The sequence below is a fragment of the Montipora foliosa genome, chromosome 11 (assembly GCF_036669935.1).
Source record: "Montipora foliosa isolate CH-2021 chromosome 11, ASM3666993v2, whole genome shotgun sequence".
Classification (NCBI taxonomy): domain Eukaryota; kingdom Metazoa; phylum Cnidaria; class Anthozoa; order Scleractinia; family Acroporidae; genus Montipora; species Montipora foliosa.
Window position 1 is genome coordinate 45,553,990 of NC_090879.1, and position 15,957 is coordinate 45,569,946.

Here is a 15,957-nt window from a genome sequence, read left to right on the forward strand (position 1 = left end):
ACATGTAATTGTGTTGCCATTCTCAACAGATGTGGCTTCATTGTTCAAATGGTGAAATTTTGCAACAACCTTACAGAGGTCACATTCCAAAGTCGTTAATAAAACAAACATATATTTTTTGTTTCATTTTTGTCAATAATATTTAGGGGAAGAGAGTATTATGGGTCTAGAATTGAGATGGGCCAGTAATTGGGATTGGTAAATTGAAGTTTTCATTTTCTGTCTTTTAACGTGTTACTGTAGCAGCAAATGTTACAATGCAAAAGTGTTGAAAGTTTAAATCCAGAGTCTGCATATTTGAAGAAGCACAACAAGGATATTAATTGACATTCAATTTCCTTGCTCCTGTACACCTTTGTGTTTCTCTTCAAAAAATTCAAGCAGGTTGCAAGGATGGAGCAGTGGTGAGAGCACTTGTCTCCCACCAATGTGGCCTGGGTTTGATTCCCAGACTGGGCGTCATATTTGGGTTGAGTTTGTTGGTTCTCTACTCTGCACCGAGAGGTTTTTCTCCGGGTACTCTGGTTTTCCCCTCTCCTCAAAAATCAACAGGTGAATTACGTTAATTTGTTAATTTCAGTTGGCAAAGTGTTCCAGCACTAGAACATCTAGACACTTAAGTTCCTAAATCCTTTCCTTTAACATAATTTAAACTTTTAAATCACTCTGTTTCATGCATACGTACATAATTATATTTTCCTTAGGCTTGATTGAGTTGTGCAGGAGACTTGGTCATGAAGCTTTTGGAGAAGAAGATGATGAGGCATGTGATCTAGGCAGCAATAATATAGTTTTGTTTGTTTTAAATAAGTTAATGTTATAAGAATTCTATCCCATGGCTGTGAGAATAACATTACGACAGTCTTTATTCATGATTCTTGCAAACGTACGTAAAAGGTACAAAAAAACAATTAAGTTAAAAGTTGAGCTAACAATTTAAGAAAAAGACAATTTACTGAGATAAGGCTTAATGCCGGCTAGGCAGTTAAACTGTAAAATTACTATCCAGTACTGAGGAATGAATTGTAAAAAATCTAAGTATTACCAAAGCACTTCTTAATTCTTGCTTAGAATAATTATATGAAAGCACCTCCCTATTCTTACAGGAGGAGTCACTCTCTATATGATATGCACGTATGCCTTTGAATGTTCTATCATGCATTGGTGTCATTGTCTTGGATTTCATTCTGACTCAGATAATTGGCATTGTGTGGGTTGAATTAATGGCACTGTGCTACTACCAGCAATAGTTTTTGTACCAGCACCCAGTTTCTTAAGCTCTGCACCGATACCTGATGCCTCTTTTTTCAGATTGTCAATAGCTACCTTGTGTGGGGTGGAATATCTCTTTATTATGCCGAGGTAAGATGCAGATAATTATTTGTGTGAGCAATTCGTTTTGGCAGGGGACTCCAGAATCATTGAGTAATTTAAGTGCTTAAAGTGCAAAATGTTTTAAATGCAGTTAAATTTAACGACAAAGAGCAGACTGAAGTGATCTGGGCCGATCGATCATCTAAGAGCGAACAGTGGTGTTTGGCACAGGCGCAATTAAAGCTCGTTCAGTTGCTTAACCCCATGGCAGTTCATCGGATATTTTTTCAGTCACTTTGTGCCATGCTTGTCCAGTCAGGGCTTCTGATATGAAGAACGTTAATGTATATGAAAGCAACATATATTTGAACTGTGGAGAGATGAATCAGCGAATCATCGCAGTTATTGACATTACTTGAGCGGGAACGAAAGTCAAGCCTGAAAATTTCAGGCTTAAACGAGATTCAAATCCATGACCTCTGCGATACCGATGCAGTGCTTTACCGGTTGAGATGATCAAGCCACATGGGAGCTGGTCATTGTGTGACTCGCATAATGACCAGCACAATGACCCATTGCAGCCTGATATTTTCTTTCAGGCTTTCCTTTCGTTGCTGCTTAAGTAACGTTAATAACTGCTTCATCTGATATTTCCTGGTCGCGGAGCCGCAAAATCCTTCCAAATTCACAAACACACAGCAAAAGCTCAAACTGAGGCCTTGCCTTATTGACCAAGCGATAGCGAAGTCAATACAACTAGGCCGAGGTTTGAGATTTCACTGTAACGACCGAACGGTCCAGGTTATTAAGTTGTTATGGCTAACAGAACGGTTCTACATGTGTAAAGAAGGAAAAACTAATTTGCATCGACCCGTGGGCATTACCAGGGGATGCCCAACCGCTTAGCTGCTCTTAGCCAATCACCGCGCGCATTATATCGGCCAGAAACACTATAGTGGCATCCTTGTCTCGAAGAGAAAATGGTTACTGCCTGGGATTTGGGCAGGATCTTGTATGACTGTGTAGCCCGATCCTGGAGTGGTAGTCTCTGTTGCAGGTGGCACAGACGTGCCTTGTGGAAACACGCGCAGAGGCTGCACATTCTTTCCTCGCTGCTCTCTTGCATGTAGCCTGGACTCTAGCGTTCGCTTCCGCCTTTGACACTTTGCCGCTATGTATATCGGTGATTGGCGATGTCCTCCCATGCACTGGTGTCGATTAGTGCAGATCGCAAGTCTCGCTTGATGACGTTCTTGTAGTGCAGCAGCAGTTGACCCACGTGACAAATGCTCTCCCGCAGTTCTCCATAAAGGATTTCTCTTGGCAGGCGGTCAGGCTCCATGTCATGTCCATGGCCGAGCCTTCAAAGTGTGCTCCAGGACCTCGATGTTTGTGACTCTGTCCTGCCACCTGGTGTGCAGCAGGCGCCGAAGGCAGCGGAGGTGGAATGTGTTGAGTCGCCGTTCTTGTCTGGCATAGGTCGTCCACGACTTGCTGCCATAAAGGAGAGTCGACAGGACACAAGCTTGGTAGTCGCACATCTTGGTCCTTTCGCTCAGCAGGTCATTGCCGCACACTCACTTGTTGAGCTTGGCCATGACAGCAGCTGCTTTGGCGATCCTGCAGTTGATCTCAGCATCAAGCAAAGTTGAGCTTGACATGGTAGAGCCCAAGTAGGTGAAAGTGTCCACAACCTCCAGCTCCTTGTTGTCGATGGTGATGTTTGGGGGCGGACTCAGCACCTTGGGCCAGGATGTTGGTCTTCATGAGGCTGATCGTTAGTCCAAACTCTTTGCAGGCATGGGACAGCTTGTCTACCAGATGTTGGAGGCCCTCCTTGCTGTGGGATGTTAAAGGAGCATCTTCTGCAAACAGCAGCTCCCGTATGAGCACCACGTAAGCTTTGGTTTTGGAGCGGAGTCTGGTAATGTTGAAGAGTTTGCTATCTGGCGTCGCCTGGACATAGACACCTTTTGTACAGTCTACAAAGGCATACTGGAGCAGCATCGAGAAGAAAATCCCAAACAGGGTTGGAGCAAGGACACAGCCCTACTTTTCTTCACTGCTGATCGGGAACGCATCTGAGGTGGCCCCATCGAAGCAGACCGTACTCTGCATGTCCTGGTGAAAGGAGGTGATGATCGCCAGGAGCTTTGGAGGGCAGCCAATCTTCTGGAGGATCTTGAAGAGCCCGCTTCTGCTCACCAAGTCAAAAGCTTTGGTGAGGTCCACAAAGGCAAGGAACAATGGCTGCTGCTGCTCTTGACACTTCTCCTGCAGCTGACAGAGGGAGAAAATTATGTCCACTGTGGACCTCCCAGCAATGAAGCCACACTGTGATTCGGGGTAGACTTGCAAAGCAAGACTCTGCAGGCGTGACCCAAGCGAAGACTTTGCCAACAATGCTCAGAAGAGATATGCAGCGATAGTTGTTGCAATCACTACGGTCACCCTTGTTCTTTTACAGGGTGATAATGTTGGCATCTCTCATGTCTTGGAGGGTGTGGCCTTGCTCCCAGCACAGGCAGAGGATCTCATGAAGCGGTTGCAGGATGGTTAGCTTCCCATACTTCAAAACTTCCGGCGGGATACCGTCCTTCCCCGGTGCCTTGCCACAGGTGAGACCATCGATGGCTATGCTGAGCTCTTCCAGTGTCGGGGTGTTGTCAACCTCCTCTATGACTGCGATGTTCTGGGTTTAGTAGAGCTTGAGATAATGCTCCACCCAACGCTGTAGCTGCATGCTCTGATCAGTGATGACCTCGCCAGCCTTTGATTTGAGCAGGGCTGTTTTGACGCTCGTAGGGCCGGTGGCAGTTTTGATGTCCTCATACATCCCCTTTGCGTGGCCACAGTCCGCTGCTAGCTGGATTTTGGCGCATAGATTCTGCCAGTACTCGTTGGCACAGCAGCGGGCGGTCTGCTGGCCTTGCTCCCAGCTGCTCGAAGGGCGTCGCATGTGCTTGGGGAAGGGTTCTGCTTGTGGGCCAGCATCGCTTTCCTCTTGGCCTCCGTGACTGGCTGCATTTCTTCCCAGCCTCGAATCAGTCGGCCTTCTTGGGTTCTTTCTTGTCGAATGCAGCCATGGCTGAGTCGAGGATGGCATCACGGAGGTGAGACCATTTGGCATCCTGGTTGCTGGTTGTTGGTTGCGCAGCAAGTTTCTCCTGGAGGCTGTCGGCGAAGCTCTGAGCCTTAACGGGGTCGGAATGCCACCGGCGTTAATGCGTGGGCGAGCCTTGGTCTTGCCGTGGTGGATCTTTCTGGGCTTCAGCCTGACCTTGCTTGCAATGAGCTAGTGGTCCGTGTTACAGTCAGTGCTGTGATAGCTTCTTATGTGGAGGACACTGCTGACGTCCGTTCTCCTAGTGATGACGAGGTCTAGCTGGTGCCAGTTGCAGGACCGAGGATGTCTCCAAGACACTTTGTGCAGCTCCTTACACTAAAAGTAGCTGTTGGGGATGCAGAGGCCGTGGTGACAGCAGAGTTCAAGCAACCTCTGCCCATTTTCATTCATCGTGCCGACGCCGAAGTGGTCGAGGCAGGTAGCCCATGCTTGCCAGTTGGTCCCATCGCGAGTGTTGAAATCGCCTAGCAAATATATGCCCTCGGAACTTGGGATTCCGGATAGTGTTTCCTGCAGAGACTCATAGAATTGATCCTTGGCTTCTGGGGTGGAGGTCAGAGTTGGGGCGTAGGCGGATATGATGTTCACAAAGCCCACCGACGTTTTCATGCGAAGGGCAAGAATTCTTGATGACCCTCTGGAGGGGGTTTCTGTGGTGGCAATCAGTGAGTTCCTGATGGCAAAACCTACGCGGTACTGCCTCGGCTCGTCCTGGGACAGGCCTTGCCAGAAGAAGGTGTAGTCTCTTTCCGTAAGTGACCCACTGTCGGCCAGCCGGGTTTCCTGGAGACAGGCGACGTCGATGTTGAGTCGTGCCAGCTCCTTGTTGGTGATGGCAGTCTTGCGGGAGTTGTCCATTAGCAGAAGGTCAGCGGAGAGACCAGGGCACATGGTGCGATGTTGCAATTCGAAGAGCTGGAGTCTTGGTAGTTTTTTGTTTTTGCCTGCTTGGTGCAAGTACTTGCTCGCTTGTCGGGAGTGTCCCCTAAGCTCTACACACCCAATAGAGCAGGGAAGCAATGACGGGGTGGCACCTTACTGGCTGGGGGTTGCCCAGCTTGAGGCGGGCGTTAGCCACCCAATGAAGCTGTGAGGGCTTCTCCCACCTTCGGACGAGACCCCTGGCGCTCCTTCTTACGCTAATCAGTCGGAGCTTACAACTGGTAAACTGCCTCGTCCCGTGTTGTGTTGAAGTCTTGTGGCACTGCTGGAGTGCTCTCTCCAGTTTGCGCTAAGGCCTGGGCGGGAAGATAAGGAGACGCTGGGCTGCCCATATGACAGCATCCCCCTCTCGGTGTAACTGGCTGGGTCCAAGAGAAAGGAAGAACCAATACAACTTGGGGCTAGTTCCACTGCAGAAGCTGCCAGAAGGAAGTGCTGAGCACCTGCCATCTGCCTTAGGGGCTCCACTCCGGATTTGTCCTCGAGGGTTACTCCTGAAGCCTTCCTGAGATCAGGTATAGCTGCAAGGCAGCGGAGGTTTGAAATCAGGGTTTACCTTCCCCTAGATGGGCTGCCCTCACAGGCTAAGAGCCCCATCTACCCTGAGCAACTGGTTTTAAGGCTCCAGTGGCTTCGCCTTCGCCCCTTCTCCTGTCGGTGGTGCCAGTTCCACCGTGTGAAGGCCAGAAGTTGAACTTAGCTGACAGAGGCTCTTAGAGTCGCACACCATTGGGAGCATTTCGAGACATTGTGAGAGCCTAGCCTCAAACCCACTCCCCGGCTGCAACAGCCTGCTATAACAGCCAGAAACACTAGCCATCTAATAATTTATGTTAACGTTAATTTCCGCGCTGTTAATTGATAGGTAGCGTGTTAATTTCCGCCACCTTAATTACCATCATTTTTCCCCCAAATCTCTAACTCACTGCAGACATTCTTGACACCTAGCCAACTAATAGATGTTATTTGCGCACTTTATTTCACATAAGTCTTTCACATTAGTAAATCGTTTATGAACCATAGTAATGGCGGTCGGTCACATTTCGAAGAGCACCCACCCTTGTCAATATTTTCTGGCTCTATATGTATCGTGTACGGTCTTGGAACTTCTGGTTATTTTTCTAAAAGCGTGCTTGACGGTTGGAATCGTCAAGAGACGGCGAAAGAGTGCTTTTACTGGGGAAAATTTGTGCTTCGTCCTATATGTAAACAAGGCCCAGAAAGATCATGCGGTAGTGGAAAGTCATTTTTATCGTGTAGAGCGCTACATTCTACAAATGTACGTAGCTGGTTTAAAATCCAGCGACTGGTGCTCAGTTGAGATATTCGCTTAAACCCGGGGCCAACAAAGTTTCCTTGCAAAGAATGCGGTAAAAGTGTTAGGAAGAACCAAAATGCGGTTCTGTGTTCCGAGTGTGGCTTTTGGATTCACGCAAAATGCCTCAATATGTCAAGCTCAGCTTTCAGGTACCTTCTGGATCGACCAGCGATTTGCCCCATATGCTCTTTACCGCCATTGAGTGATACATTTTTTGAAGAGAAAGATGGATTTGTTACCGAGGAAGAAAATTATTTAAAACAATCGCTTCTGGGATCAAATGTAAATTACTTCAAAAGCAATTCGTCACCACTGCCCCAGGAGACCGATAATTTAAGAAGTGACTGCTTCCATGCATGTGACCTCCCTCTTCATGAAAAGAAGAAGCATGCAAATCGGTTCCTTGAGCTCACTACCATTAAATTTTTACGTCGTCATAATAACAACATAAAAATCGCATACCTAAATGTGAACTGTGTGGCTGGCTTAAAATTTTGTGAAGTGAAGTCACTGAAGCTGAGACAAAAATAGATGAAGCCTTTCCCGATTCACAGTTCTATATCAAAGGGTACAAGACGTTCCGTTAAGATCGTAATCGATTTCGAGGAGGTCTCCTAGTTTACATTAGAAGAGTTTTGATCACTCAAAGAATTAATCATCTGGAAGGCAATCATATCGAATATATCGCTCTGCTGGTGCTGTCTAAAAAGTCATCGAAGAGGACACTGCTTCTGTGCACGTACAAACCACCAAATGTAATCAAACATCTGTGGGAACCGGAGGCTCACTCCATGCTGCTTAATGCCTCTCAGCGTTTTGAGAACTCAGTGATCTTGGTGATCGAAATTGTGATATCTTACATCCGGACAAGGGGTCCTGGGGGGGAAGATCTTTGCTGGACTTAATGATTGAATACAAGTTGACCAACCTGATCAGGGAGCCCACGAGAGTGACTGCAACATCTAGTACTCTCATCGACGTAATCCTGATAAACAGGCCTCGGTCTTTTTTAACGTCTGGCACTTTAGATTTGGTCTTAAAGTGGTACTATGATCAAATTTTTACCCCTCGATTTTTTGAGTGTGAAAGAACAAAAACGCCATTTACCGTTTGCAAATATCTTCAATAGTTCCGGAGATATTTAAGATTGAAAAATGCATAAAATATGCAAATGAGATGACTGATGTCGTCATATACTCAACCCAATATTATATTGAGTATATCAATAGAGCTACCTTGGCCAATTTACAGCGCAGACCATTGGAACTTGGTAGTCTAATAGTTCTACAGGAAACACACCTATGGCTATAAAAAATTCTGTTCCCATGGCAGCTCACTCTTTTCCAGTCCCCACCCACTTGATTTCAATATGTTAGTGATTTTCAACTTGAAAAATGTTAAACAAGGCCACAAACTCGAGCTAACATATTTATATGCTTGCTGGATCATGCATATAAAGTGCTGTTAGCAAATATCAAAATGGAACGCCAAAGGTGGCCAGAAAAGCTTTTAATATGGGGGAGGTCTGGAACCCAGTATGATGCCATGGTAACAGAACTGTTAAGCTCATATTGTGGAGAACATTTAGTAGAATCTTACTGCAAAAAATAAAAAATTTCTGATACAAATTGGCTGAGATATCTCTTTTCATCATATCTGAAAAAAATTTGGTTGATTGTATGACGTCATCACTTGGCTAATTTGCATATTTTAAAAACTCGAATATCTCTGGAACGCAAAGAGATATTTGAAAAACGTAAACAGCATTTTTCTTCTCAAGCACACTACTTGATTATGTTTCAAAATGGCTTAGATAGGAAAGATGGGATTTTCGTCACAGTACCACTTTAGGTGACCATCACCTGGTCTATACTGTAAGTAGGTCACGCTGCCCTAGGACTATAACCGTTGAAAAACGCACTTTCAAGAGTTACGATCCCGAGCGATATCGCGATGACTTGCATTTGATCCCATTCGATATCGCATACATATTCGAAGACATTGACGACAGCTATTGGGCTTAGAGTTACCTGTTATCAAGTTTACTCGATGACCACGCGCCAATTAAACGTAAAACAGCAAATCGAGAGTACGTACCATTTATGACACCTGAGCTACTCGAGGCAATTGGGAAACGCAAATTAAAGCGCCTTTGCAACAAGTCTAAGTGCCGGCTAGCTTGGGACAGACACAAGACTCAGAGAAACGTTGCATCTTCATTGAGGCGTAAGGCTGTATCTGACTATTTATTTGCACCACTGCCGCAAATGTCAAAGGCAACCCCAAGAAATTTTGGCAAACAGTCAAGCCTTTCATGCACTCAAAGTAAAACATCAGCCGGGACTCCATTCATCTTACAGAGGGTGATAGTCTTGTTGTTAACAAAATGGAAGTAGCACAAATTTTTAGCGCGCACTTTTCATCCTTCTTGAAGGACAATGATAGTGATGGGCATCACAGTGATAATTCCCGTTTTACCAGTCATCCAAGTATCTCTGCTATACAGACCCACTGCTGTGCGGAAGAAGCTTTCCAGTTTCGTTCAGTATGTCCACCTGAGGTCGAACTTATACTTTTAAGTATAACTGGCTATGATAAGATACCGCCAAGAACATTGCGGGGTGGTGCTGCTGCTCTTGCTTATCCGCTACCTGTTCTTATCAACAAGATTATTGACCCTGGCTCTGTGCCGGCTGCTTGGAAGCTGGCCGGAAGCTAGCTTAAGTCTGCCCCATCTTCAAAAAAGACGATCCTCATGATAGATCTAACTATCGGCTAGTGTCGAAATTTGCCACGACAATTCCCCTGAAATGGGCCGTTTTTTCCCGCGAATATGTCTCTGAAACCCAACCTTCATTGCTGGTCCATTTTCTGCAAATCTGGGAGAAAGTTCTTATTTGCTAAATATGTTAACCCTTTCCCTACTAAGAGACACAATAGAGGTTTTGCATGGCAGCCATGTTGCATGGCAGGAACAATAGATTCTTTTTCCTATGGGAACAAATGTTCTTTCTAATGCAAAACATTTTCATTGTTCCTATCATGCAACATGGCTGCAAAACCTCTATTACAGATTTTACTGTCTGACACCAGAAATTTTTACTCGTCGATGGGGCCACCATTTCAGGAGTTAAAAGGGTTGACAACATCTTCATCCACTGTAAAACTAATATTGTCTCCTTTCATACAATCCCTCCTAAAATGGACACTCATGAATGGGGGCTGGTTTAAAGAGGTGAAAGGGTTAAGGAAGATGCTATGTAAAAACCCCTGGTGCCGTGATTGTACTTGAAGTCATAATGCCCCACTTGGGTCAAAGGCCTTATTGTTGAAGTCACAGAATTGATTAATCCTTTTCTGAGAAAAAGAGAACATTTTATTCCCATCTTTACAGATGTTTCAAAACATGCAGAGGCACCGAAAGTTGACAGAATTTTTGCTGAATGTGACAAGGTAAACCGAGTTGTTACACACTGGCACATGTATTCACATTTTAAGTGGTTTAACAACACTTTCCGGGTTCCCAGAATAAACTGTCAGATGAATATGATTTTTTTGTTTTGCTTTACCCAGGTCGATATTTCAAGATATTGTCAGCATGGATACAGTGATCATGAAGATTATGGTTTGTATTTATAGCAATTTCATAGCTGCCTTGTTTTAGCAATGACAACGTAATTATAAGAGTGTGTGTATCGTACCTGTCTTTATCGTATGACCATGTGGGTTGGTTGGGCTTTCAAATCAATTTACTCTTTCTTAATGCCCAGAAGATAATCTTTTTCACTAAACTCAGTTGGTCAGAAAAGGTGCTTTACTAAGCAATCCACTTGCACAAAGATACTTTTGCATTTAATTTTAACACAAGAGCCTGGAGGTATCTACTATGATAATGACATTTCAAAATAAAACATGAAACATGAGTGAAATTCCGGACGGTAACAGTTTTTAAAGGAAACTTCAAAATTTTGAAGAAAGAGAAGTGCTCAACATGCCCAACTTCTAGAATGAGTCTATAACAATTATTGCTTGGTAATATTGGGTGGCAACTCCCTGTGTCCTTGTCATATGATGTGCTACAATCTTGTCTCAGTGTAAGTTAGATATTTACGTTACTGTATTAAGATGGTGCTTTGTTTTCTTTTCAAATAATTATTAATGGACTTTTAATGATTGCATTTTGCCTTTTGAAAAATTAGGCATTCTTTAGTCTTTCCATCAGTAACAATAAGTCACAGTGCCCACACGCACATTATCCTTTTTGTTTTCTGCAGAATTATGCACAGACTTTGGTGGATGCAGACAGGACATCCCTATTCCTTGTTGACAACCGAACAAGTGAACTTTATGCAAGAATATTTGATATTGGTGGCAGTCTTGAGGATAGCCGCTCCTCCAATCTGCAAAAGGAAATCAGGTAGTGATTGAGAGGGTTTGATTAGACCTACATTGTTTTTCAGAGAAGGAATACAGAATACATAATAATAACAATAACTTTATTGGATTGACACAATTACTGGGAAAGAACCAGTAGTTTACATTGTGGTCCGAAAAATAAACAAATACTTAAAAAAAAAAAACAGAAATAGAAGTAGGAGTAAATAAAAAAGCTATATATTATAATAATCTATAACTATTTAAAATTCTTCAGATAATTTAAATAATTAAAAAGATAAAATGATCGAGCTTGGAATTAGTTTCTTAATTGCAACTACAAATGTGTTTTCTAAAATTACTTAATGTTGTTAGGCATTTGCTACTATTATTTAATGAATTCCATAGTCGAGTACCACTCGCATGAAAAGTACGGTGACCAGATTTTGTACGAAAAAAAGGAATGAATAACAGATTGTTTGTTGACGCCCTAGTATTATATCTATGCTTATCATTTACAGAAGAAGTATACTCTTTAAAATAGTCGGGGCATTTGCCATTTATAATCTTGTGCATTATGCAAAGTTTCCTTAGTTGTATGATGTTGTCAACAGGAATCCAACCTAACTTACTAAAACGTTGGACTGAAATTTCAGAAGCACTAGCTTCTAAAATTAACCTCGCACATCGTTTTGCATTGTTAATAAAAGGATTTTCGTTTTTGATATTTACCATACAGTACAACGAACTCAAATAATGGTCTAATCCATGCATTGTATAATAATTGCCTTAACGAATAGCTAAGGTATGTTTTAGCTCTTTTAGGGAAGCAGATTCTAGAGTTAAACTAATTTATGAGATAGTCAATATGATCGTCCCAGTTGAGGTGTTTATCAATCTTGACACCCAAAAGTTTTTCATCGTTGGCTTCTGGATTTCCAGAGTGTGACAGTTTTTGACTAGTTCCAATAACTAACTGTTTCGTCTTTTTCGTATTGGGGACCAACTTATTTAGAGAGAACCAACTGCTTGCTTTATTGAGACTGTCCTAAAGATCTTGCTGGACATGTAAGAGATCACTGTTGGTCTCCCATAGAGTAGTATCACCTGCGTATATATCAACATTAGAATTGGGAATTGCAAGTGGTAGGTCGTTGATATACAAAGAGAAGGGTACTGGGCCTAAAATCGACCCTTGCAGTGCCCCTCGAGTTAGAGTTAGTACATCAGATAGTGATCCATTAATATGGCAGTGCTGTGTTCGGTCCTCCTACATTAGTAAGTCGCGGTCTACCAAATCAAACGCTTTGCTTAGGTCAAGAAATACGGTACACACCATCTCTCTCGAGTCCATGGCTTTCAGCCAATTATCTGTCAGGCTCAGAAGCGCGGTTTCACAAGAATGGTATGGACGATAGGCTGATTGTTTACTGTGGAGAAGGTTGTTTAAGTTTAAGATTTGATCCCTAATAAGAAGTAATTTGATGGAATTTGATCGCCCGAGCGTGTAAAGTCTTGAGGTCTGTTACTAGCGACTTGCTGCTTTGACAGTTTGAGGGGGTTAGTCATCTTGTTCACATCTGCTCCTGCCAATCCATGTTACTGACTGGAGATGACTCCTTGTCTTAGGTTGTTGAAATGTCAGTCGCAGAACTCACTGCGCAGTCAACACTTTACTCGGGACTGACCTGCGTAGTTCTAAGTGGCCTGTTCCAGGTTCCCAGATAGTCAAGAAAACGAAAACAACTGACCCAAGCCCCCACTCATTTTTCGCATGCATTTTTTTCTCTTTCCCTACTATCTGGGAGCCTGGAACAGGCTTAGTTCTAAGGTCCTTGAGTTTGTGTATTGGTAAATAGGGACTTCAACATAAAACAAGGGATGAGTGACCCCTTCTTATTTTGCAAAATTTTGCCCCATCGCTTTGCATGAAATAGATCCTAAGTCGTGGACAAAGGAACTAATAACTGGCATAGGTAGGATACATCCATCCAACTCCTTGGCATACAAGTTGGACATAGGTCACATCGTGTACGGGCAGACTTCGAAATGATTTCGCAAGGCGATCAGATAAGCAGTAAAGACATTTCAGGTTGTTCTATTTTTCGTTCAGGAGTTGCTTTTTTGCTCTTTTCCGACTTCTATGATGTTATTCCCTTTTTTTCAATTTTTATTTTATTTTTTATTTTATTGAAAAAAAAAAAATCCATTACGCTACTCACAACACAACTACTGATACTTACACTATTGCTGCACAATACAATACTCGCTCTGTTTACAATATCATAATTACATCGCTAACTTGGTACAATACAGTGCGATACAATACACTAAAAAAAACATTAAACTTTATACTTGTTGACTCAAGTTACACCACCTTGGTACGTTTGCTGACACAACTCTAACATATACATAACTTCATGCTTCAGCGACCTATAGCACTCATTGTCTTGCGATATAACTCGTTTAATAAAAAGTTTCCATTTCGCCTGAAATCCTTTGAAGCTTGAATTGCCTTGAACAGCTGTAAGCTTTTCAGTATTATATTTGCTTTGAGCTATAACTTTAGAATTATCCACAGAGCGCCCCTGTAGACGGTATCGAACGCCTTTGTCAAGTCGACAAAAACCTGGTAGAGTGGAATAAGTAAAGTTTACCTAAGATGATGATGATGATGTTATTCCTTACTGGTCTTATTGTTTGCCAGATTCCCAAAATCTAAGGGTGTCGCTGGACATGTGGCAACTACTGGAGAAACACTGAATATCACTGATGCATACCATGATGAACGGTTCAACAGGTAAATAGGCCTTTTGCAGCAAGTGAAAAAAAAATCACCATACTGGAACACAAATTGCCCACTGGGACATCTAAAACAAAGATAATTTTAATTAAGTTGCTTTGTTTTTGATGTTCCAATGCGCAATTTGCTCTCCAGTGTGGCGGTTTTTGTACCATATGATCGCCAGCTGCAAATGGCCCATTGTGGTAGTTTTTTACTAAGGGCGATGTTCCCACAGAATCATTGTGCTATTTATTTGTAGGCAGTGCAACAATCTATCTGATTGCTACAACAACAACATTTTATTTGTGATTGAACTAGATATGTTATTTGTTAAAGGGGCAGTGGCACGCTTTTTTAGTCAAACGTCAGACTTTGCATCAATGAAGACCAAAAAAATAATGCTGTACTTTTGTTGCCAAAAACCATTGAAGTGCACTGAAGCTATTTTTTGTTGTCTGCAGCCAAGGATGAAGGAGAGGATGGAGATGGATTGAAACTTGAAAAAACTGTTAGTATTTTTTCAACTTTGGAAACGGTGTCTTCAGAAAGTTGTCAAAAATTAAATACGAATCGCTCTGTGCCATAAATATATTTCGTATCTTGTCAGTGGGTCGTCAGGAATTTTGTACGTGCGAACTAAACCACTAAATTTTATTTTCACCCCGTTTTGACCTAAAAATAACAAATTTTGCATGACATTGCTCCTTTAACCCCGACCGGTGAATCAAATGAAGAGATATAGTTTTCAAAGGCGTCACCGTCACTTAGCATACTCGGAAATAAATCCGAGTGCTTCTTTGCATGAGTCGAACCTCCGACCTTTCGATTACTAGTTCGGATGCTCAACAGTTAAACTATAGGACACTTGTGAGAGCTAGGCATTAAAGTGGGTTCATATATCCTCGAATCATGATCGAAAATAAATCTCTTCGTAACGCGCTATTTGTACTAGTGGCATAGCTACAGGGTTGTTTGTTTTTTATCAAATTTAATAAAACCGTCAACACTACAAAAGGGGAATGACTCTCTGAAATAAATGTAACTTAGGAGAGCCACAATAACGGAGATGTATAAGCGGTATCTTAGTGTTTGCTCCATCTGTGTAAAAAAAACCCTTGTTTGTAGTCATCAAAATGAACTGAACTGATATCATTAGTACATTGATAATGGTATAGAAACCACAAATCCGGAAGCTTTAACCTGAGAGTCTTCAGATGACTACTTCCTGTGTCCTAGCAATGAGCTTCAGGAAACGAAAGTCTGTGTAGATAATCAATAATTTACTTAGCTTGAAAGCAATAACCAAAAATGTTATTGTATGCCGCAATGACTCAACCTAGAAATCACAGTAGAGTGAGTATATGCTGAAAGTAATGTGGTTTATTTTTTCCCAGGGAAATTGACATTCAGACAGGCTACACTACAAACACCTTATTATGTATGCCCATCTTTATTAGAGGAAAGTGAGTGTTTGTTCAGTCATTTTAATGCGATGTAACAATGTTACTGTCTTTCTTGAAACAATGAATATAATGAAGTCATGCTTGCCAGTCAGTCCTCCGTCAAATTTGAACCATTTTAACTTTATTTCAGTATTATTGGTGTTGTTCAGATGGTCAATAAAAAAAGTGGAGTTTTTACTGCTTCAGGTAATTATCCCAAGTGTACTTTCGTTTTGGTCTTAATGAAATGAACAAAGTAATTGGTTTGTAGGGAACATGAACACGTAGCAGGATAATTCCTCTTTCTTCAAAACTTCATTGCCATTCAAACTAGGTGAATTCTGTTTTTTTTTTTCATTTCATCGTCTCCAAAAGGCTCACCTCCTACTTAAAAGGGCTCCAGCAGAATAAGTCAGCGGCTCTTTGGTCAATTCAAAGCTGCGGAGAATGAATGAAGGGATCGCTCATTATCTTTACTTCCATGTACACTTTAAAACATTTCTGCTAATAGAAGGAAGAATTATGGGATGAATAGTAGCTTGAAGAGCTATGTTTTTTGTTTTCTATTAGATTTTGGCCAAGACCAAAAGTTCATTTAATTAAGTGCAAGAAATTGATAAAAAAAAATTAGACCATTTTTTCGAGTTTAAAATCT

At 42.3% G+C, this 15,957-nt stretch overlaps 1 protein-coding gene across 1 annotated transcript in view; it reads left to right on the forward strand.

Moving 5' to 3' along the window:
- Window positions 1–15,957, forward strand: part of LOC137975002 (probable 3',5'-cyclic phosphodiesterase pde-5) — a 58,198-nt gene that overhangs the window by 14,362 nt on the left and 27,879 nt on the right. The window contains exons 10-17 of the mRNA XM_068822031.1: window positions 705–763; window positions 1,312–1,362; window positions 10,096–10,154; window positions 10,275–10,326; window positions 10,976–11,118; window positions 13,783–13,875; window positions 15,255–15,323; window positions 15,454–15,509. Coding sequence (XP_068678132.1) covers window positions 705–763; window positions 1,312–1,362; window positions 10,096–10,154; window positions 10,275–10,326; window positions 10,976–11,118; window positions 13,783–13,875; window positions 15,255–15,323; window positions 15,454–15,509 — 582 coding nt within the window. The remainder of the gene's footprint in view (window positions 1–704; window positions 764–1,311; window positions 1,363–10,095; window positions 10,155–10,274; window positions 10,327–10,975; window positions 11,119–13,782; window positions 13,876–15,254; window positions 15,324–15,453; window positions 15,510–15,957) is intronic.